Consider the following 24,160-nt stretch of genomic DNA (forward strand, 5'->3'; position numbering starts at 1 on the left):
ACAAGTATCAGAAGTGTCCAAAGCCAGACATCAATTTTTATTGTCCTCAAGGCAAGCCTGTATTTTGCTTTATGCAGTGGAGAATAGAGAATATAAAATTCTAGACATAGGAGACACAAATATTGGGTGAAGCAGCAGTGAAACTGTATTTGCCTAACATTCCCAATAATAATTACAGTAATAGCCAAGTGACTTTGATTAGTGTGCCTTTAAGTGTTGAGTAAGCCATCTTGCCCCTCATTTGTAACAAAGGGGATATGTTTTCTGTTATGAAAAGCAAACTTTTTCATTAACAGACAGTAATGTAATTTGAAATGTGAAGTTGCTTGACCAGCAAAACTAACTGACTTAGAAAAAGAAGAAACAATGTTCCTGTTTGCCTTGTGTAACAGCCATCTGACACAACTGTGGTCCATGATTGCTATGGACAAACGGGTTTGAAGCAAACACAAAGTGACACCCACAGCCCTAGGAAAAAGGGGGATTTAGGTGTGTAATTCAGGAGGGATTTTCTGAACTGAAGACAAATTATTAAAGCTGCTTAGGCATTTAGAGGTGCACAGAGCTGCATCAGTGAGAAGTTCATCCTATAAATACAACCTTGGTCTTCTCATCATGACTTGCTTGTCCTCTTGCTTTTTTGTGACTTGCTGCTGACACTGATCATTCATTTCAAATATGGACAACAGCTTTCAAACTAGGAGAATACTGCAGAATTTAGGACCATTTTACATGCAACAGCTTACATAAGGTTTTACTCATTGTTCTTCAGTTTTTTGTTTGACATCATCTTACCCATCACTTTGCACCTAGAATGACTCTATTAGTGTTGAATCATCACCTGTAGAAACAATGTCTGGTTTTGAATATTGATTCTTCTGTAATTGTCCATGGAATGCAAATGCCCATACATTACCCAAAGCCTTTTCCTAGTAGATGATCTAATTTTTCCTGCTTTCATATAAGTTTTTTGTTCTATCTAAAGTGAAGTAAGGGAATAATTGATCCCTGATATTTTAATAGGAAAGGTGAAAGTACTTTTGAATAATATTCCAGTTTAATTGCTCTGTACTAGTACTTTAATACATTTTGCATAGCGTCAGCAGTTGTGAACCATAATAAACTGAAAGAATTTGGACTGTGAGCTTTGCTGTATTCCCAACCACTATTTAATTCTGTAGTAATCTCACACAACTGTGCAGGGGTGTCAAAAGGTCTTGTTAAACTGCAGGGATCTGCCAGATACATTGTGGACATCCAAAACATTTTAGTTGAAAGTACTATACTGTGAAAAAATTTGACACAGAGTTATTTGGAAGACTTAAAAAAAGGGCTTGACTCCTTATTGTCAAAGATTCAACATAATCATTTATTCCTGAGCAAAGAGGGTCTAAGTGCCACAAAACCAGTGACAGTTTTTTCTCAGGCAAACCTGACCGTTAGTCTGAGAAAAAGGACAAAGCAAGCTGTCTCTTTTTGTAACATTTTCCATGAAGATATTAGTGATAATTAATAAATATATTTAGTTTGATTTTTAAATTAAAATTTCCTGAAATCCTCTGAGTCAATAAAAGTTTATGTAGTTCTCATAATTCAGCATCTGGGACTGTATTTGTCCTGCCATGCCTGTGGAGGGAATTATTATTTTTTTCTGCTTCACAAATGCAGGGAGTGAGAGGGGCTATTGGTAATAGTTCATACAATAGGTACACAGATATTTTTGAGAAAAAAATAAATCATAAAAAACCTTCTGAAAATTTTTAATTCTAAATCAAGCTTTGAGACAGTAAGGGAAGTATTAATCAAATGTTTTCAGAAAGAGAAAGTAGATCCATGTTTTGTTAGAAGGATTTCAGAGACTGCGGCTTTGTCTGTACATCTATAATTAACTAAATGGGCCAGGAAATGTTCTCTGGCCCTGAGGGCAATATGTACAAGCTCTTGCCTTCCAGAAGAAGCAGGTTGCAACCCTACAGCTTTTTGGCCTGTGCTGTCCAGTGGAGTGTGATAAGTGTTGTACAGAGCAGTGCTGCTTGGCACAGACCATGGCAATGATCATGCTAGCATTCCAGCAGTATGGATAGTCGCCTATCAGGTGTTTGAATCCATAGCCTATCCCTTCTTAGTTTGCTAGTATAGACATGGTCTGCATTTTGAAAATATTGACTTAGTTTGAATGCATGTGATGAGGTCTTGAAACTGTAATCAAGCTGACACATGTCTCAAAGTCACTGCTATAGGAATTTTAATATATTCTTCTTAGGAGAAAAACAAAAGAAACAAAAGAAAACAAATAAACCCCCAAACAAAACAACAAACCCCAAAACTAAATCTAAAATAACAGCACTAAAACACTGCACAGCCCTTGTCAAAGAGATGTCTAGAATCTGATAAGGTATATTTTTTGTTTGCTTGCTTCCATTGCCTTATTATCTTAGTGTCTGAACTCAGAACAAGCTACCACGTAGATTATTGTTCTTGGTGCACTGACTTTGCTTGTGTCCTGGTGTCACTCAAATTTTGGAAGAGATCTCTTCTTAAAGTACAATATGGATTAGACAGTGCTACCTCTCCCAAATTTGGCTATCAGTTGTGTGCAAATCAATTCAGCCCTTCCAATACAATAGAAAGCTTGTTAAATGCTGACTTCACTAATACTTCCCTCCTCAGCAGAATTTGGCAAGTGTAGTCCATTAGTTATTATTTTCTATATTTTTCTCTATATAATTATTTCTCTAATTTGCTGAAATTACCTGTCAGATCCCAATATTTTTTCCAAGACAAGGTCAATGTAGACTTGAAAATCTTTCTTTAAAGCCTTTTCTTTTTGTGTTGGTAGCTGCCTAATTTAAGCAGTGAATAGTTGCCATTGCTATGAGTGCTTTTGCCTTTGTGTTCAGTACTAAAGAAAAATCAGTCAAAATCTTGAAGTCTAATGTAGAATATCATGCAAGAATTTTAAACCTGAAAATTCCACTGAGTGCTAATGTTTTTTTCAATGTTAAAATGCAAAGGGGACAAAATTGGCTGCTAATGTCTCCTTTTCCACTTCAGGTTTTTAGTCAATTTCTGTAAAGAGTTTTCACATTACCATAACTCTTGCCTGGTCTTCTTCCAACTACTTGGTGTTTGACTATGGTATACTGATCACAAGAAACTGTGTCCAACACTGCTGTTATAGAATGACTGTGTAAAGAGATAATGTTAAAATGGTTCTTTTATTTTGTATTTTTCTTTGACTTTTACAAGTAATTTATGTGACTCTGTGAATGTAAGAATTAAAAATAGTTTATTAAAGTTTCTCCATTTATTCATCATAACCAGGTATTGTCTTAAATTAGGAACAGACTTGGTAGTAAAGGATTGTCAAAAAATATCTTAATTTCCATTTTGTTCATGTCATGCTTATGAATTTCTCAATTTGTAATCCCATTCAGAGAGATATCCATTTTTTGTACCTCAAATCCACATTTATCAATCTACCATATTTGTTAACATCTCTACTGTAAATGTACACATTCTAGTCATATATTTGGATATTTAGAACTCCACGTGAAACCATCTCTGAGCTACAACCAGTTCTGCTTAAGCAGAGTGGAAAGACACTGACAATCTGAATGATTGTTGAAGGGGTGCTCAGGTGCTGAAAGTCCATGACCAAAACCCATTAGATGTACAGCATCCCGACAAGGGTTTTGATGCAGATGTATGATAAAACAGATTCTTTAGCTAGATGGATTTGCCAGGAGCCTTCACTAACATCTGAGGTAACACTTTGGTCACTGACATTCAATTTAATGCCCAGTGAGCTACAGACAGCACATGTTCTTGTCTGTGTGTCCTTACAAATGCACAACTTACATGATAGGCTTCAGTTAATTCTTCACAGTTGTGACTTTCTCTTTTCCTCAATATTGCCCGATAAAATTCCTCTTTTGCTGCTAACATGTAAACGGTGTTGCTATTTTTTAAGGCTTCGTGAGGCCTCACTTTTCCTGGTGTGAGATCTGGGTCTAAATAAAGCTGTACTGGCAAACTAGCATCTCTGATGCCACCAGCTATCTTGTCTTTTATTAGTGTCTGCTTTTAACATTCTGTTTTTGTAGGGTTCAGCAAGACTGAACTGCAGCAGCTAAAAGCTGTTTCTTTTTTTTTCCCCCTCTCTCTTACTCCTGGAATCTTTGAGTAAATTTGATATTTTCAAATTAACATTCTTTCTGCCTAGACTATCAATATGAAAAGTGCTTTGTGTTTTGTTGTATCCTTTTTTTCCACTGACACTGTGTGAAGGGACACAGAGTGAGGGACATAGAGTGTTCAGCAATGTCACCTGTGGCATAGATCAGAATATTGCCTGATATTACCAACTATGCTAGAAGACTCCGATGCTGCTGAGCTCTCTAAACGTAACAAGGCCCTCACAGTGGCCTTTATCACACAGACATTTTTAATTATTTCTGCAGAGAGATAGATCTGAGTTTCTGCCAGAAGTTTCCCGTTTCCATGTTAATTCACCCTTTTAGCAACATTGCAAGGTTTCTTTTCTTTATTCACCTGTGGACAGTATGATTCCTTCCACTCCTTGTGGCACTGTGCCTAATATTTGAGCTTCAGCTGAAAAAAATTTCAAATGGGGTTATTCTTTCTGCTTATTGTCCACATCCTTCTGCACTTTGGAGTCCTCTCCTCTGAAAAACTGCACAGACTACTGCCCAGCTCCTTGCTTCACCTGCTGATATATATACACAATTTATTTTTAGTGGTCAAACTGACATTTCCCAACACCAGAAATATCAGTTAAAACAAATCTGTTGCCCAGACAGTATGGGTAAAAGCTGTGGATTGGGGTGACCTTTTCACTCAAACCCATCTGTACCTAGCAGGGAATTCTAACCCAGGCCCAGCTGCAGAGGCCAGATGAGCCTTGCAAACCTTCCTTCTCCAAATTTCAATCCCACAGGCCAAGAGAATGAAATATCTGTCAGTATTACGGCTTTAAAATTCCCTATGGTGAACAACTCCCTTGCCACTACAAAATGGCACACGGAGAGCAAAGATCTGGACCCTTCAGTTTCAGTTGCTCTAGGAAGGTTATTTCCTTAAAGTTTATCAACGTATTTTAGCAGATATAATTCCATTAATTCTGGCAGCTTTGCTAACACAGCAAAGAAAATGTCTCAGATCCCTCACTTCTGGAAAAAGTGATGTATGACTGTCATATCAGTTTCGAAACAGGGACTAGAAAATGGGATTACAACAAGGTGAACCAGTCCAATGGTTGTGATTAACTTATCAAGTGCAAGGCTCACTTGGTCATGTTTAATGGGGTTAAGCCACAAGAGGAATGGGAAGCAGTGCAGCTACTAGTCTCAGTTGTGCATTTTTATTACAGACATGTACATCCCTACTTCTTTTTATTTTTATAAGAATTTTTTTCTGAAGATGTCTTTTTCAGTGACCAAGGTATTCCTGTCCTAAAAACTTCTTATTTTAAAAATGAAATTAAAAGAAATATATTTATAAAAATAGAATTCTAAGAAATGTGTCTAGTACATAGAAGAAAGAACAGGCAATGATTCTTGTATTAAAATTGAATGGGAAACCAAACATTTCTGTTAAGAGAAAATTAAGCCTAAATTAATATTCTGATCAGCAATTTGTTCTTTTGCTTAAAAGAAAAAAAAAAAAGGAGAGAGGAGAAAAAAAACCCACAAAAAACCACAAAAAAACCCACAAAAAACACAAAACCCCCAAACTTCCAAATAGCTTTTACTGGCTACAAATATGTAATAAGACTGTGAGAGATATGTATCACCAGTCAGCAATTTCAAGACTTCTACTTGTTTTTGTTTTTTCAACTCACAAAAATAAACCAGAACCCTAAAATATAAGCATATACACAAAATAATCTTGAAATGTAGCACAGGAGCTTTGTTCCTAAAAAATACTCCAGTGATTATGAAGGGACAGAGGAGTGATTTACAGTTTTTCTTTTTCATTCTAAAAGAAGAGAATTTATAGAGTTGCCAGGAAGCTCCTATGAAACCGAACAGCTATAAAGAGCCAAATTTCTTGGCCTGGCTTCCAGGAGCTATGTTACTAGATTTTTAATCAAGTAATTAAACCCAAATTTGCAGATAGCCACAGACTCAAAATAACCTAGGAGATCCTTCATGGATTTGTTACTTTGCCTTTGACGACTCTGGGTGTCTTGCTGATTCTGTCTGCTTCAGTCAGGTAGAATACCAGAAATCAAAAGGACAATACCAACAATACATGAAGCTATTTTTACAGTATCTGAATTGGTCTCTATGGCAACATTTTTTAGCCTATTTAGATTTTTAAAAAAAATCTCTGTATCTCTCTTCCCCTTCTTGCATTATTCCGTTGAGTGACAGATATTGATAGAAAGATAAAACACAGTGTCCACATACAAACACCTGTTGAGTTTGGAAGAGTAGGCTGTTGTTTGCTTTACATTTGACCTTCCCCTTAAACAGATATTTCAAAGACATCCCACTAAACTTTTGTCCTTTTCTTTGAGAAAAAGTTACTAGGAAAAAAGAAAGATGCATTCAACTTACAATCCAATTACTCCAAATATGCACAGATATATAATTTTTTGAGTCTCTTCAAGTTTGGTGAGAGAGGTGTGTATGCCATTAACACTGTTTTATAGTTTGGGGAGACAAATACATATGGGAAAATAAAATAATTTTCCAAGGCCAGCCATCCAGCAAGTTGTTTCACTGACTGTTCTAGCAGATTTACTCATTTCCAGTACCTTAACAAGTGGTTCCTGATATTACACTTTATGCCTAAGCTCTCCTTATTTGGCAGACGTTTCTGGTTCACTATATCCTTGTCTCTCTCTTCGGCTGTTGTATAAAAAAAGCCCACAAACAAGCAGGAAGTAGGACTATACCCTGAGAACTGCTAAAATGACTGCCTCAAAAGGCCAAGGAATACATAGAGAAAAAGAAGTCTCTATGAAAGTACTGGAAATTTATTTTTATAAAATCCCATTCAACCATAATAAATCAAAGTATTCAATGTACAAACAGTAAGTCTAAAACTCATGTTCTTTATTGGAGGGAAAAAAAAAAAAAAAGTGAAGAATGATGGCTATAATGAAGTGGGGATGATATTCCTGGGCAGTGTAGGAGTGAAAGAAGCTGGTGCTGGTCTGGGCTACCTGCACAGATTAGTTTTATTGAGGATCTGGACCTTTGCGTAAACAGACAGTACAGCAGTGCCTGTTCTTCACAAATAGGTAGATGGAAGGGATTTTCTCCACACTGGAAGAATTCTTATCTTTCATGAAGTGACCTGATTTTTAAAATTATCTGGTATAATTTTGCTACCTACCAGCTTTAGAACATAAGAACAGCAGTATCAGCTCAGTTCAGTGATCTACCTTATTCACTGAGCTCTCTACATTAACCAGACATACAGGAAAGACTACAGAAACAGGGAAGGAATGATCCTGTCTCTGATATGCCTTCATGACTTTTTGCAGTCAGCAATTTAAAGATTTTCTGAGCCAGGACTCCATCCAAAGCATCCATCAGTCAGGCTATTCTCTAATCCACTTTCAACTCATTTATTTCTTTGGCTACCTTCAAATCCTAAAGCATTGAGTTCCACATTCCAATTTTTGTGGTGTATCAATGACATAAAAATGAAATAATATGTTGAGCATCCTAGATCTAACACTTAACATTTTATTTGAATGCAAATCACATTATTTGTATCCTGAGCAGAGTTGTTTGTCTTTACAGTCACTCACAATAACTGGAAGTAAATTTTAAAAAGCACCACAGATGAGACTGATTCATGTGTATCCAACACTCAGACAAAATTGCAGATGATCGGCTGCATCCTGTTGGCTGTTATGTCTTGTGCAAAAACCAGAGTGCTGTGATACAAGCCAAAGTGTCATCATTTCAGCTTCATCAGAATGTGCTTATATTTTTAAGCACCAGCAATTTTCTTACAAATATTATAAACTCTGCAATTTATTTAATTGAAAATTTAATATTAGATGATTTGGGATTTAGCATAAGAAACTGTTAGAGGAAGTTTTGAAATGTGTATGGTGTCGTTTATTGAGATCAATTGAGTAATTAAAATGGGTACTCTCACCAGTAAAGTTTTTTTTTTTGAAAAATATGTAAGTAAAATCAACCAATCCTTTTGTGCCACATATAGACAGAATGCTGTCTTACAAATGTCAAAATAAATGTAGTATAAAAAATATTCTTTAAAAATATTTTTAATGGCTAAAAATAAAGTTATTTACAGGAGAGGGGGGAAAGGACCACAAAATACCCACTTCATCTGTATGAAGTTGATACAATAGTAGTTCTAAAGTAATTAACAGCAAGCACTTATCATAAAGCCATCACAGCATTACCATCTTCAAGGGCTGAAAACAATATATCTTTAGAAACTATATTCCTAGCATGGATTGAGAAGGTAATATTAATGGAGAAAAGAACCAGGAAATAGCAGCATACTTAAAGGTGACTAGAGCTAGAATAAGTGACAAGAGGCCATCAGAAACACATGAGTAATTTTTTAAGCAATCATAGATTCAGGTAAGTAGCATTGCAGAATCAGTCCTTCTTATGATATGTGGTGAAGATAAATTAGCAGTTTTGTAAACTGAGCAATTATGTTTGCGCTTTGACTAATATATAAAACAAGCTCTCTTCCTACCTGACTTTCACTGATGTGCTTATGCCCAAAGCTGTACTAAATTTCCTGGGGTAAAGACACTACAGGAATTAAACTTCTGTCAAGGCATCGCCTTGAGTGATTATATTATTGGCAATCATGTTTATCAGGTGTCTCAGAGTGCTGGGCTCTGTACCAACACAGAGGGACAACACCGGGTCTCCTCTCTCAAGGAGACTTCAGCCTGAGTCAGGCACAGAGCACATGCAGAACACTGAACTAAAAGCAATAAAGGTGTAGTTTTATCCAAGTCCATCCTCTCTTCGGTAAAATATATGTTCATTCATTCAGTGATCTCATACACTTTGTTAGAGAATACAATGCTTCTTACAAAGCATTAATATCTTTTCTCTCTGTGTGTAAGTGGCCACTGTTCTGAGTGGAGCAGCAGATTAAATAGCTGCTCCCATTAACTATGGGAATCTCAGGCCATCTTTTCTTATATGATACAAGAATAAAATATGTTTTAAACAAGTGTTCACAGCAGGGGATTTGTACACCTCCTCCTTTCTCTTGTTGCTGCTTAGATGTCCACAGCTCAGAAATTTATATGATTTTCTTCATATTGATCATGTAGACTTTCTGGCTCCCTCCTTCTCCCTGAAACAGAATACTTTGAGACACTGTAATTCTTTTATTGCTGTAGAGATCTTTAATAAGAAGCTCTTCAAATTCCTTGGAAAATGTTATCTAAGAGGATAGATAATGCCCACCTGGAGAAAGCTATCATGTTGCTAGGCACCAGTTCTCTGTAGTTCATCTTGCTGAAATCGCTGTGCACAGTCTCCAGTGTCCCTGCACAAAATTTTTCCTTCCTCATTTGGAAACCTCTTTTGTTCCCAGCAGGAAGCTCATGTTCTTAGGCTCCCTAGGACTTAAACAAAAGTGCAACCAGTAGATATGAGGCCTTGCAGAGAGCTTTGGGTCCTCAGAAGACTTCTTACAGTGACTCCCATAGGAAGAATGTATTTAGAAATATAGGAGGATGAACCTTGTGCTCGCTGGTATCTGTGAGGAGCCAGTGCTATCTAAACAATAATGATGTCCCAGCTCCTCCTCCAGATTGTGTTTACAGGAGCTAATTCACCTCACCTTACATCACAAGAAGGGACTAACTCAGCTAGACCTTTTCTTTGGCTTCATGTGAAGAAACAGAGGGAAGTGGAATACAGGCAAGAAAGCCAGGGCTTATAAAAAGTCTGCTGTTCTCCTTAATAAAGAGATCTGGATCAAAGTGATATGATAGAGAAGCCTTTACTAGTTATAAGTCCTGCTGCACCTGAGTGCTCTACAAAACCATTTAATCCTTTGTTCCTTTAAAATATGCAGGTTGTCACAGTGTTCTTCTTTAATAATCACAACTTAAAAAATTTTTATAATTATGCTAACGGAATCATTGTGAAAGTTTCCATACTGCTTTGTCATAAATATCAAACCTTTTATCCTACTGGTTTAACATGGCAGATAAAGAGAGTTGAATGAATATGATACCATACAGAATTTCCTCCTTACTGGAAGACAATGCAAAAGTATAAACAGCATAAGTGGTTTCATCTTTTATAAAACAAAAAAATTCTTGACAGTTTGCTTTCTTGTGCAAGTGATGAGAGGAAACTAGTGCCAAAATATTATCTGAGTGTAGAAGTTGGCTTTTTAACCTATTGTTCTCATTCCCATTCTTAATCAAACTTTCATATACATGTGTGGTCACAATCACTTCTCTCTGGTGGTGGATATTCTTGATTCTCTTTCAACTTCTGTGGATTATCTATTTACCCACCATCCCAGTAGCCATAGTATAAAATGACCAGGAACTACCTCCTTTGATTTCCTCAGTGTGCACATGAATCCACTGCTATAAAATATTTCCTCTATGTGAAAATCACTGAGATTTCATTAATATAATTAGAAAAACATACTTACTCAAAGTTTTCCCTCTTCTGTATTTAGAGGGACTTAAATGTATAACCTATTTTTCAGTAATGTCTTGCATATAAAGCCCTCTATTAGGAGTTTCTTTCTTCCAGACATAATTTAACCCTGAGGATGAGGCAGCCTCATTGCCATTATGTGTATCTCTGCATGAAGTGAAAAAAAAAAAAATAAATAAAAATGAATGGGCTCCAAAACAAACCACGGCTAATGCAATAAAGGCATTAGAAATTATTATCATGACCATAAGAGAAATTAATGTGACTCATGATGCTATTGTATACTAAGTTTGCATTTACTGTGTTACACCTGAACTAGGAGACCGCCAGTTGCCCAAATTGGAGATTCTCTTCTTTCCCCTCACTCTGCATTCACTCTCACATACATAGGTTGACAAGATCTGATATAGAACTGTAAAGCAGTCTCCTCTGTCTTCTGTCTGCTGAAAACACTGTTTTGCAATGCATAAGACATCCAAGGGTCACTCTGCCTCCACTTGCTTTTCTACTGTGATAATGTGTGCTCAGATTCTAAGGCTTCAGGGAAAGAATACATATTTATGAAAAAAAAAAAAGAAAAAAGAAAAAAGATCAGGTTTTCAACTAAATGAAACAGTAAAAATTGTTAAATCACACGAGTACACATACATATCCCATTAACAACTTTCAGATTCATTTGCATTAATTTTTTTAAAATGTCATTTTTATGTGTATGTCTATACATTATATGAACACTGATGCAAAAACCTCTGTTATCCTCTCTTCATAGGCATGCATAGGGGCACATATGCACACTTACACACCCCATTTGGGCTCAGTGTTAGATTCCCCTACTGGGTTCAGCTGGAATGGAGTTAAATTTCTTCACAGGATCCTGTATAGTGCTGTGTTTTGTATTTCTTAATAGAAGTGTGTTGCAAGCACACTGGTGTTTTGCCTATTGCTGAGCAGTGATTATGCAGCAAGACCGTTTCTCAGCTGCCCTGGCAGCAAGTAGGCTGGGGATGGACAAGAGGCTGGGAGGGGACATAGCTGGGACGGCTGACCCCAAATGACCAAAAGGATATCCCATACTCTATGACAACATGCTCAGTAATACAACTGGTGATAGTCTTTTAAAAAGGTAGCTGTTGCTTGGAGACTGGCTGGGAAACAGTCTGCTGGTGGGAGGTGGTGAGTGACTGCCTTTGCATCACTTGGTGCAGTTTTTTTTCCCCTTCACTTATTAAACTGTCTTTATCTCGACCCACAGGTTTTTCTCACTTTTGCTGTTCTGGTTGTCTTCCCCTTCTTGCTGGGGGAGTGATCAAGTGACTGGGTGGGTGCTTAGCTGCTGGCTGAGGTCAACCCACCACATTTGCTCAAGCCCACCACATGTTTTATTGGGTAAGAGAACAAAGTCAGAGTGTTCTACATGCCTCTGTAGGTGGGTGTGACCTCAAGCATTGGCATGAAGACATCCGTGTTCTGGATGCATTAGCGTGCCTCCTCTTAAGAGTTTGTCCTACGCTAGCTAGCATTATCCCAGTCAATGCCCCATGCTCAGGATAGCTGGAACTGGCAAGGAACCAGTGACAGCAGGCTGTTTGGATGTAGCCACTTTATTTTGGAGTACAAAGAAATTTACTAATACAGACCTTTTCTGTATCATTACAGCTGGCTGCAGAATAGGTGAGTGCCTTCTCGCCCATTTTGTTAGCAAGTACAAATAGATGTAACCATAGTGTACTTTAAAAAATTTGCTTTATCTGTTATTTTTGAAAAATAAAAGAAGTTATGTGCTAAGAGAAGACTTTGTATTTCCACAATAATTTAGATATTATCTTCCATTCCCAGATTATTTCTGATTTGGACTTAAACTTCTTCTCTCAAAAGGGACCATTACTCACTGTCTTCATACTGCTAATCACAGAAGACACTGTCCTTGGAGGAAAAACGGGCACACTTGAAACTGAGGGTGCTCTTAGGAGTAAAATCATCCTTTTCCTGTTATCATTACTTTTTTTATAAAGACTTTTAAGGCCTACACATACAACTATGATTAAAAACTAAACATTAAAAGAGTAAAGGTGGGTGACAAATGGCACTGTTGTAAGAGTGTTGCAAAGCTATTACTTCAGTGGTTTCAGTCAGTCATGTAAATGGATGAAACTCTTACAGGTATGTAGAAGAAGGAATCTTTGCTGACACCAATATTCCAGACAAGAAGATGGACTGTTTTCTTATGGCAGGATTATAATCATCACTGTCAGACTAAGTGAAAGGCAACTGCAGGATTTGTTGTTGAACTTCTCATTCTAGTCATCATTTTGATTGCTGAGGAAACTCCCTAAAATTACAGCAATTTTATTGTTAGCAAATAAGATCAAAGTTTAAAATAGAGCAAACAGATGATCTGATTTAAGAGTAGAGATATTCAAGTGACAATCACTTTTTCCTGAAAGAAAAGGTTCTTACCCATGCAGTACTGGGTAAGCTTTTACCTATGTAGCACTGAGTGGCAACACAGGGCAGTATGTTCTCTCTACCTGATGGGGGCTTTTCCAGGTAATTTTTTTTAGCAGGACATCAGTTTCCATTGGCCGCATTTGGATCCATTCGGCTACCCTCTTATGTTATGCCATCTCTTTAAGGAAGCTTCTTCAATTCCTTGCCTTTGTCAATGCTTGGACATCTCATCCACTTTTCCTTAACACTCCATAAGGAGATTCCTCTCAACTGTGCTCTGAACCACTCTTTTCTTTAGGTGCAGTCATTGCTGACTCATGTGTAACCCTTGTGCTTAGCTCAGCCACCTCTTCGTTACCAATCCTGGCTCATTGCCCCTAGCTGCCCACACAGCTCTCACTGTGAAATTTTAAATAAATTAAAGTTAGGAGGACTTGGGACCTTTGGAGCATGGGTTGGTCATCATTCTAATTGACTGTTGGCTCTTGTACTCTCCATTCTTCTCCAAACAGGTATACCAATATAGCTAATGCAAATATATCTGTTTGCAACAAACCAAAGAGAGGTCTAAAAAGCTGGCTACATTTATGTGGTAAACTGAAAGGATTATACAGCACATTGTATGTTACAGCCAAACTGCTTTTGCTTCACTGTTAATGCAGTTGTCTCATTACTATATATCTTCAAACCTGCCAAGAACATTTGTCTTCATTTAAGAGAGCATACTGCACATTGCATATTTTAGAATTAAAGCAATATGGAATTTTCAGAACCTAAAAACAGTTCCTGAAAAACAGCTGTCCTGAAAAACAAAGTGTGGTGACATCAGTGAAGCTTTTTATTATTTATCCATAATCTATACCTTAATTTGCATAGTTCCCAAGAAAACACAAGTGTTTCTGACAGCCCAGTAGAACCACTCTGACAGACAGCATGCATTGTCTTTTTTCCTATGAGTCACAACAGTTGCAGAGATTTTTCAGGCCAAACTGGGCATTCATCGATATCAATCCAGTCCCTTCTGTTCACACTGAACCTTCAGTTCTGCTTCTGTATTGCTGTTACCCACAATGGTGTAGTAATTTAATAACTTTAATTCTTCAATGATTTTCAGAGACCAGGTTGGTCTTGCTTGCCCATCAATTCAGAATACAAATCTATATTTTATGCACGAATCTATATTTTATCCATCTTTAAATAATAAATCCTTCAGAGTTAGTAGTGCAAAACCTCTCAAGGCTATTTTTGTAAATCAATTTTTCAAGGCAGCATCACCTTCAATTTAATTTTTTAATTGTCATTCCTCAATAGCTCAGTAATGAAAAAGTTGTTTTAACAAAGCATGCGGGTAATTTTCACATTTTTACCTAAACTGAGCATTATCACTTTACACCCAAAAAGGTTGGTTTTTTTAAAAAAAAAAAAAAAAAAAACAAACCAACCAACCAACCAAACAAAAAAAACCCAAGAAGACAACTCGGAAAGTGTGTCCTCTGGCACAGTGAAAAATCACTATTACAACCCTGTGATAGCAATTTGAGACTAATTAGTCAGGAATTAATTGAAAAACTTGTATTTAAATTAATTAAATGCTGCAGAGTTTTCGAGGGCTTCATATTTTTCTTTTATACTTGCCTGAAAACCTGCTGATCTGAGGTTCACAAACTTCAAAACACGTTCCTGTGAGGTCAGTGTTAAAATATTAAGTTATTTAGTCCCGACAGTGTTGACATTTACCTTGTTTAAAGTGTTTAACATCAAAGCCAACACAATAAATTCGTGATGTGAAGTAGGCCATATCCACTTACCAGAAAAATATTCATCCAATACTTTGTAAACATTTAAAACAGTTAGAAATAGAAGCAAGATCACAAGCCTCTTCTCTTGCATCTTTCATTCCTTTTTCTATACGCCCAGTATAAAGCCCACTTAAATTAACAGGAGTCTTTCCACTCACTTTTGGATTAATCTTGTAAACAAGTAGAGGATCCTATTCCTTCATTTTCTGCCTGCCCAGAAAAACATACATGTTCACAGCACAAAGGCAGAAAGGGAAGAAATTTCCTTCCCAGGTTTCGTAATCGAAGAAAGTAAATTGCCTCTGAGTAACCTATTCTGTGATACTGCTTCTACAGAACTCATTTGCTTGAATATAACCTGGCAATAACAATCCAAACCAGGAGGAAGACTAAAATGAATGCAAGCGTAAGGAAACCGTATGAAAACTGCCTTCCATCTGGCTTTCAATTTACTGTAGGCATGCCACCAAGAAAGCAATTCTGAGTTAAACAATGCAAACCTGTGCTTTGCACTGACAGTCTCCAGAGAATGCCACAAATAGGAAATGAATTTTACTGTCTCGTATGTTAGTCATAGCTGAGCATAATATGAATTATCCAGCTGAACTTCTTGCCTCTATTCCACCTGGTAACCAAATTAGCACAATGTGGCTTCTATCCCTTATAGCTGAGCCCTCTAGGGCAGGAAAACAGTTGTGTGCAAGCTGACCATCACACAGGTTTCCTGACCCAGGCTGTCTTTCAGTCTGTGTGGGGGCCTGGGTTGGGAGAGCAATTTTTGGCCCAGGTCAAAACTGTGCCACGGAATTCACTAACAATTTATGCACATGCCAATGCATAAAGGATACATTTACTGTTACTAGCATGGACATTCTGCCATATGACAGAGCAAGGAAGGTTTGAAGCAAGCAAGCCCCTTTAAGGAATTCTTTTCTACCCCAAAAGACAGCAGCCTCTTCTTCCACATCTAGTTGATAGAATGATTTTGTACTATGTGCATTATGAGGTCTGGAGAAGAATAATGGCTAGCAGAGGAATTAAGTTGAATGAAAAGCAGCAATCCTCTATAGACATAACTGAGGGATGCCAAAGTACTACTATATGGTATCAGATTTAAATGCAGATATTACTGATACGGCTGTTAGAAGTGACAGCTATCAAGGGAGGACTTTGAAGGAAAGTAACTGCAAAGGGCAGAAGCTAAAAAGAAGGGTCTTACTAATCTTTATAAGTGAGCATCAAAAAAGATTGTGAATGCTTTACTCACAGAGAGGTGGTTTTCAGAAATCCCTTTGAGGTCAATGTTGGTAAAAGAGGAGAAGGAACTGAATTTGTCAGTAAAGTATCTAGAGAAACTTTGGGTGAAATAAGACATATTAAAAGTGTATATGGAAAGCAAAAATGCAGAGAAAACTTATAATTTTGAAGTGTCAGTTTTCTTTCAGACACACATATAGTATTGCACTAGGATCATTGTAGTTATGGTGTCAGATAAAAAAATAGACTCCAGAAGACAAGAAAAATGAACCTTAAATAGAAAAATAAGCCCTAAGTAAAAATAATTGAAAAAATTATACTGCACCCTGAAACTGCGCAAGTGAAATAGTCCCAAAATTTATGAACTGTTGTGATAACTTGCACAAGTACCAAAAACCCCCAACCAAAAACAAAACCAAAAATAACATTTAAACTTGATACTGAAAAAAATTGAGATTGCAGTGCTGTTGGTGATAAAGATGTCCTTTGTGAGAATATAGTTGTAAACTAAACCAAGGAAACTGCAGAAACAGCTGGGTCATTTACAGACAGTTTATGTGCTATTTATCAGAAGCTAAAAAGACATCTTACTTGTTGTGGGCAAAAAAAAATGAGTGAGTAGAAGTATAAAAAATTGAGTGTCCTTACTTGTCACTCATCTTTGTGAGGGAGATCACCTAACTACTCAAAACCTACTGTTGTTGTGCTAAAAAAAAAAATAGTTTCTTTTTAAAATCCAAACAAAAGCTATCATTCACATTGTCTTGTACCACACAGAGAATCCTGCAGTATGATAATTAACTGTGCACAGCTCATCACACAAATGCTCATGAAGTCAAATGTTAATTATTTTGGGCTGTCATGTTAGATATTAGAACACAATGTAACCAAGTTAAACCACTTGGGCCTTCAACTGCTAAGGACATTGGAAAAGATTTTTATAACAACTTACAGTTTTTCTATGAGTTATTTAAAGTAAACAGTTTCATAGCTGTTGGTTGAAAATAACATTATTTTAGTACAAATATTTCCAGTATACTGCTATTTTCAATATGAGTATCAGATTTCCTAAGTTCTCTGCTTGAACAAGGGGTTTTAGCAGCAGCTGAGCCTGTCAAAATAGAAGAATCTTGGGTTTTTTGAACGGTACCTTCAAAGCTTTATGATGCCAGTAATATTAATGATCCTGGAAGAGAAACTTGAAAGACTACAGCTATGATTTTTCAGGCATTTAAGATCGTAACAGTTTCAAATATGTCTGCAACTAAAGAGACAGTCTCCCTTGCCATATTTTTCTCATTGAAAATATGTCCCCCTTCCAGAAAAACACTCTTGAGAAGACAGTTCTTGCTTCTTTGTCCCACAGTCTCTGAATTCCACCTATTTTATCAGGCAGTTTACTCCATAAATAAGTATTTAGTCTAGCCTTCACTATTATCTGACCGATATACTGTATCCCTGTATTCTGACAGTGTCTGCTGTTCCTGAAGCAAATCAGTTTAAAAATAAGAAATTACAAAAAATAAAATTAAGAATAATAAGCAACATTTTCTTTTGTGAATGTATATTTTTGATTTAGAGAAGGAAAAGATAAACTGTTTCACAGTTCAGGACTTGAGAGTCACAAAAAGACAATAAATACACTAATTTTGTCATAAAATTACTTTTCTACTCTTTGCTATGCCCTTTGCATTCTTTTTGTTTTGTTTTTGTTTGTCCTTTATTTCACTTATTCTTTATTGTGGTCTTTAAGTGTTCTTTGTGAACTCAGTGCATGGTCAGAACATCCTAAGAATAAAGTTAGCACCCATTTAATTTATCTCTTTAGACTTATCTCCCCAAAGATAAGTCAAGGGCAAGATATTTTCAGTCTCCAAGAAATTTTATTATTTAAATGATTTTCTACTACTTTCTCACTTTTAGTTCCTTAGATAATCCAGCTGAGCGGATTTTTGCCTTGTTCATTTTGCTATCACCAATGCAGATTTCAAATTTCATGTTTATTTGCCAATAGCATCCATTCTTATACTGTTTATCAGAACCCAGAGACCGGTAACAAGTTTTTTGAAGGAAAAAGAACCTGTTTCAGGGCAAGACAAATCAGGTGTCCTTACTCTTTGTGTGGAACATCTATTCACACTGCTATTTAAAAACAGAAAAACACTCTAGTATTAAAAAATCCCAGTGTTCTATTAAAAAAGAACCCCAAAACACAACAGCAAGATGCTCAAAAATTTTTGATAAATCCTAATTTTAAGTTTATATTTATGACCTACTTTTACAGATCATAAAAATTGAAGTGTTCTCTTATTCATCATTCTTACATTAAAAATATTAACCACTAGAACAAGTAGCTTTGAATTTCTACTGTTTTTTATATTTCCCAGCTGTGCTTCAGTACACTCATTTGAAGTGGGTGTCTTACAAGTATAAGTATAAGAGAAGGAGATAATTTGATACCTGGTGTGTGTTCTTGTTTGCAATAGTATATTGTTTATTAAAAGGGATGAATGGTCTTACTTAGATATTCCAGGTAGCTAAACACCTGAGACTCAATTAAAGCTCATGAAACTAGGCATTCTGACAACTAAAAAAAACTCCCTTCCCCCACTTGTAATTAGAATTAAATATGAGAAGCTGAGAGCAACAGCAACAGGAGGAAGAGGAGGTTAGAGTAGCTAATTTCAGTCTTGAAGAAATAATGAATAAATTAGGCTGTTAAAATTCATCTTGTTGCAAGTTGATAGGTGCTCAGCACATGTAATTAATTCAGTGAGTTTTAATAAACTAGAATTAGAAGCAAATAAGAAACATCTCCTAAAGCAGTGGGGAAGATGTGTACCACTATCTCCTGGTGCAGATATGCTGACATACTGCATTTCTCTGTGAGTGATGGGCCACAGGGCCCGTGAATGATGCTGCTGCATGTCCAGGAAGGTGAGGGGAGGTCGTGGTCCTTGGTAAAGAAGAGAAGAGGAGGGAGAGATTGGAAGTAGTCTGTGACTTGGTGAGAATGAAAAAAATGTTAATAAGTGCTCACTAAAATTAGACATATTCAATGTCCTATTTAATAAGAACAATTGGTGAAAAAGAATTTTTATGCCTATTTGGAAACTGGCTTCCCAGATACAGCACTTTCCCAGACTGAGCAGTGTTGTTTGCTTGTTTATTTTTCAAAGAGGAAGAATAAAGAAGTACATAAAAGCCAGATTTCCAGTGTGATATTTGATAACCGTGCTGAGCTCATGGCTGTGCCTGAGAGGGGGCAGGTTTTGTTTGCCAGGACTGCTTCTCTGACTGGAGAAGGAGGGAGGCTGAGTTCATTGCAAGCACTGCCAGCACATGAGCCTGTCATCATCATGATCCCGCAGTGTTTGTTAGGTGATGTTTTGAGGCTGATTTGCATGTTTCTGATGGCATGTGATGCAAATATGCTGTCATATCAGTGATACAGACTTCCCATTGTTGTTCATTAAAGACCCCTGTCTGCTACTCAGGAGAGTTAGATATAATCAGCAGTGATATATTCCAGCTAGAGCACAGATCACTTTTCATAAAACTTGCTTCTGTCTTCTCATTTTGTGCTCAACACGGTCATTAACATTTTCATCACAGTTCTTTCTTCAACAATAGCCATGTCCACATTTGTCTCAGATTATCATCACCTATCTTTCCTTCAATACAGGGGATAATTTATGAATTGAATCCTACAGTCTGTACTCAAGTCAACCATAAGAGTTAGCAATGTTTTCACCAAAAAGATCAGGATGTTAGTATTTGCATTATTTATAAGGGAAACAGAATATTTTTTTCAGGGTAATACTATGTTTTACCTATGTAATTCCTTCCTAAAAGATTCTTTACTATTCCTCAAAAGTAATGATGTTGTTGTCAAGTTCTTCTCCAACAGAACATTCTATCTTTTTCAAGAATATTGGTAGGAAAGGAAATTAAAGTTACATAGTAGAAATTCATAACATATGAACCAGGGAGTTAAAGGCAGGAAATACCTGCATTTTCCATTATATTTATTGTGTGTTTCACTGCAGAGCTTTAATTTCAAATAAGTGGGATTTTTGTTCATATACAGGAAATACTGCTAGTTGGCAAAACCTATGATGGAATGATTAGTGCTTTTTCTGCTGTTTTTTTTCCAGTTTACATTCCTTGCATTTTTTAAAATTAACAATAATTCTCTTGCATATAATTATATAGAACCCCTTTCCCTAGATTTAAATAGACAATTTGACTCAGGATTAGAAGGTAAGGTGTCTGTCACATCTGTAAATTTCAGCAGGAAATCATTAAGTTCTGACTTAACGTTCATAAATTTTGAAAGAGATTGATATCAGCTAGTGCTAAGTATCAGGTAGTATCAGCTATCAGCTTCGTATTTGAGATAACTATTGGAGTGAACTATAACAATTGATTTCAGATAAGAAACTGGGAAAATTAATACCATAGAAAATTCAAAACAAAACTTATTTTAAAGTAGTTAAGAATATAAAATGAACTAAAAAACATGCATGGTGTGATATGTGGGTGTCATATATGTCATATCCTTCCTACCAGCCTTTATCCAACAATATAAGCAAGCACCTATATATAACTAGGAAGGTGCATATTTTCTCCCTAAATAGTTTGCTCAGTTGGGATTTTAGTTAAAAAAACCTGACTAGCCTTAATAAAAGGCTAAGCATAAGGTAGCTATTAGATGTGTATAATGCATAAAGAAATAATCATAAATTAAAATCTACATTTCTCAACTATAAATTTGCATCATTAATATTGGTGGTGTGAACTGGTTTGGGTTTTTTTTAATCTTGACATAATTTTGATGGTTGCGATAAATTGCGCGAAGGATATTTTCTGCATTACTGGTGTGGTTTTGGTTCTAGGGTACAATGCAGACTGCATTTTATAGCCTGCTAGTGGCATTTTAAGTAACACTGTGGAGGGCAGATCATCATTTATGCCAAGAAGCTCATTTATGTAAGCTACAATGTCAAGTTTAATGAAGGGCTACAGTGACAAAAGAAAGCTGATTGCATGTACTCAAAATACTTTTCAGATGACAAATGACTGATACTCATAAAAACAATATCCAGGATAATTGTTAAGGTTATGATACTTAAACCAACCTAAAAAGATCCAAGGTGGTATACTCTAAGAGGTTAATATTCTATAAGATTTAAATGAAAAAAAATCAAAGAATCAAACAACCTAAAATTCAGATTTATAGTCAGGCTCTTTCTGCACAGAGGAAAGAAAATATAACTGGCAATTAGGAGCATTTGTATCCCCTTATTTTCTTTGTTCAACTCAGTGAGATTTTATAATCAGTAACTTTATAACTGGCTTACCAGAATGGCTTTTTGATGATCCCTGGTCAAAATAAATGTGTAGAGAAAAATCTGCTAGCATGATTTATTCTGTGCTCTTTGTCCCTGCCTGGAACATTCAGTGTTTGGGAAAACAAGCCAAAACCTCTTCTGCCTGATCCCCATCAACATCTTTCTTTCTCTCTCTCTTTGTGGTCACCACATCATAAAGGGAGAGTTGATGCTAAGGATAAAGGTCAAGATGACAATTCTTTGAATTGAAAAGAGAAATGAGTGTCCCTAAGTATTCAGCATGAGCTTCTCTTTGCTCCCTGCAGGGCATCTGCACCACAACCACCGCATTTTTACACTTCTTCTTCTTAGCTTCATTCTGTTGGGTTTTGACAGAAGCGTGGCAGTCATACATGGCTGTTACTGGAAAAATTAGGACACGGCTCATAAGAAAACGTTTCCTGTGCCTTGGATGGGGTAAGCCAGTAAAAGTATTCCTAAAAACCATTGGAATGAAAAATTTAATGCAGCAACAGTGTCAGGAATATAATAATTTCCTTCGGTTAACCTGAAAGACAGTAGACAGTATGCTACTAAAAACAAAACTAGGTAAGGAGCCTTTCCACTTTATCTCAGGCTCAAGTTACACTGGTGGATATTGTAGCATTCTTTTATAAATGTGTTTTAACAAAACTTTAGAAAACTTTCAGCAAAGTACTGTAATATCAAGAAATCAAAATAAAACAAGAAAAAACATTCTCTGAATATTCATGAAGTCTCCTTCTAGTTCTCTTTAAGACCTGTCAAATGTACCAGTAATTTAAGTACATCAAAGTGGTACACCGTGGGCAGAAAACAGTGTCCTCCTCCCTACCAGTGCTTCAGAAAAACAAATCCTGGAATAGCACTGTGCTTCATTAAATAATTCATTCCGTGTAAAGTTGGCCATTTTGCATTAGCCTGCCCTGTCATTTTTTTGTCCAGGCAAAACAGCAATATTTTACTCAGCATCTGATGATTATTACTGTTTTGGGTTTTTTTCAGGATTGCCAGCATTAGTGGTTGCGATATCAATAGGCTTCACCAAGACAAAAGGATATGGAACAGCCCACTAGTAAGTCAATCTGAAATGATAAAATATGTTTTTAATTATCAAGATTGTCATACCCATCAGGAACTGCCTAGCATATTCTAAAGGCTCTACAGGTATCCATTCACATTTGGAACTGGCCTAAGAGTGACTGAGTGATCCACAAAAGAACAAAGAGAAAACAGTATGCCAGTCTTGGAACGAGCTCAGCAAAACACCAGACATCCTGGATTTCTTGTGAAGTTTTGAAATAGCAAGCTTTTAAGTAACACTGAGATTTAGGTCCACTTAGGCACCTAACGTTTAATAGATTTACAAAAGAGAATGTTAAATGGTATGGCTAGCCTCTGCCAGCTTTTAAACATGTCTGAACCTGTACTGGCAAGAGTCTCTTTGGCACTCAGGTTTCTGTGCACCAAGCATGTACCTCGAATTTAATGCCCATGAGCTGTTTGGAGCCAAAGCCCTGCAGACATCTCAAAACAGTTCTCCCATCCAGCCCCTCTCTCCTGGAGAGCCTGATCTAGCTGATTACCTGGACTGGGCTGTACTTGAGAGACAAGGAGGAGGAAATCTGTGTACTTCATTTACATTCAACTAATACATTTCCTGTTTAGCAACCTGGCTGGTTCAAGTGTGTATTTAACAGCTTGAAAATTCACTCCATTGAAGACTGCCCTTTGGTCTTCTAATGAAGAAGGAGCTTGGGCTGAGCCTTCCTCCTGCCAGTGGAGAGCTCCAAACACCATTATGTATGTGACAGTGCATTTCTTTTGGTTGGCCTATTTGGAGCTCTTCTCACATTGCCTAAGAAACTGAATATGCATCTGGACAGAAAGAGAGGAAATATGACTCTGGAGCCTCTTAATGAGGGCATTCATCAGAGATGTGGATGAGTTAGGTCAAGTCTTCAATGCATATTTAATTATTCTTAGCATCATCATAAAGTGAGATCAGGATTCCCCCTCCCTTCCCTGTGTGTCTCACCATCTTGGCACATGGTGGGGAAGGCTTCAAGCCCTCACTGCAGGATTCAAAACCAAATCTCCTCCTGAATACCAGCTCTAACCACTGAACATTTTAGTTTTAAATGATGGCAACACGCTTCTTGAGTTTTTTATTGAGTAATGTCTTATGTAGTGGAAATGCTTAACTTGCACTTAGAGCTGGCAAGTGAAACAATGGTCTTACTTCTACTTTGGGTGTTACATTGATGACCTACTTCTCTGACATTTTTTCTAACTATGTGCTCATCTTGCTGGCTTTTTTGTTATTTAGTCCTTGAACCAGGACTGGAGAACCATACAGGCTGTGAGAATTACAAAACACCAAAAAACAATGCCCAGACCCCAGTGGTGATGTAGCTTTGTCCTTTGCAGGATTTTCCACCAAAATCATTCATGTGTGAGCACTTGCTTTAGTTACCATTGCTTCCTACTTCCTTCCCGGGCTGAATGCATTTTTAAAAGGAGACATACTGAAATATTCAGACAAAGCAACAAATCATTCATTAAGGGTAACCTGTAAAGTAAAAAAGAGTAGGTCTCTGTGTATGTAAAAGCT

General features: G+C 36.7%; 1 protein-coding gene across 1 annotated transcript in view; it reads left to right on the forward strand.

The window, feature by feature from the left end:
• LOC114065116 (adhesion G protein-coupled receptor B3-like) overlaps positions 1-24,160 on the forward strand; it is a 100,891-nt gene that overhangs the window by 34,154 nt on the left and 42,577 nt on the right. The window contains exons 6-7 of the mRNA XM_027898766.1: positions 21,834-21,984; positions 22,552-22,621. Of these exons, the coding sequence (XP_027754567.1) occupies positions 21,834-21,984; positions 22,552-22,621 (221 nt within the window). The remainder of the gene's footprint in view (positions 1-21,833; positions 21,985-22,551; positions 22,622-24,160) is intronic.

This window comes from Empidonax traillii, unplaced genomic scaffold (genome assembly GCF_003031625.1).
Source record: "Empidonax traillii isolate 1590-97213 ecotype Southwest subspecies unplaced genomic scaffold, ASM303162v1 scaffold621:size378804, whole genome shotgun sequence".
Taxonomy (NCBI): domain Eukaryota; kingdom Metazoa; phylum Chordata; class Aves; order Passeriformes; family Tyrannidae; genus Empidonax; species Empidonax traillii.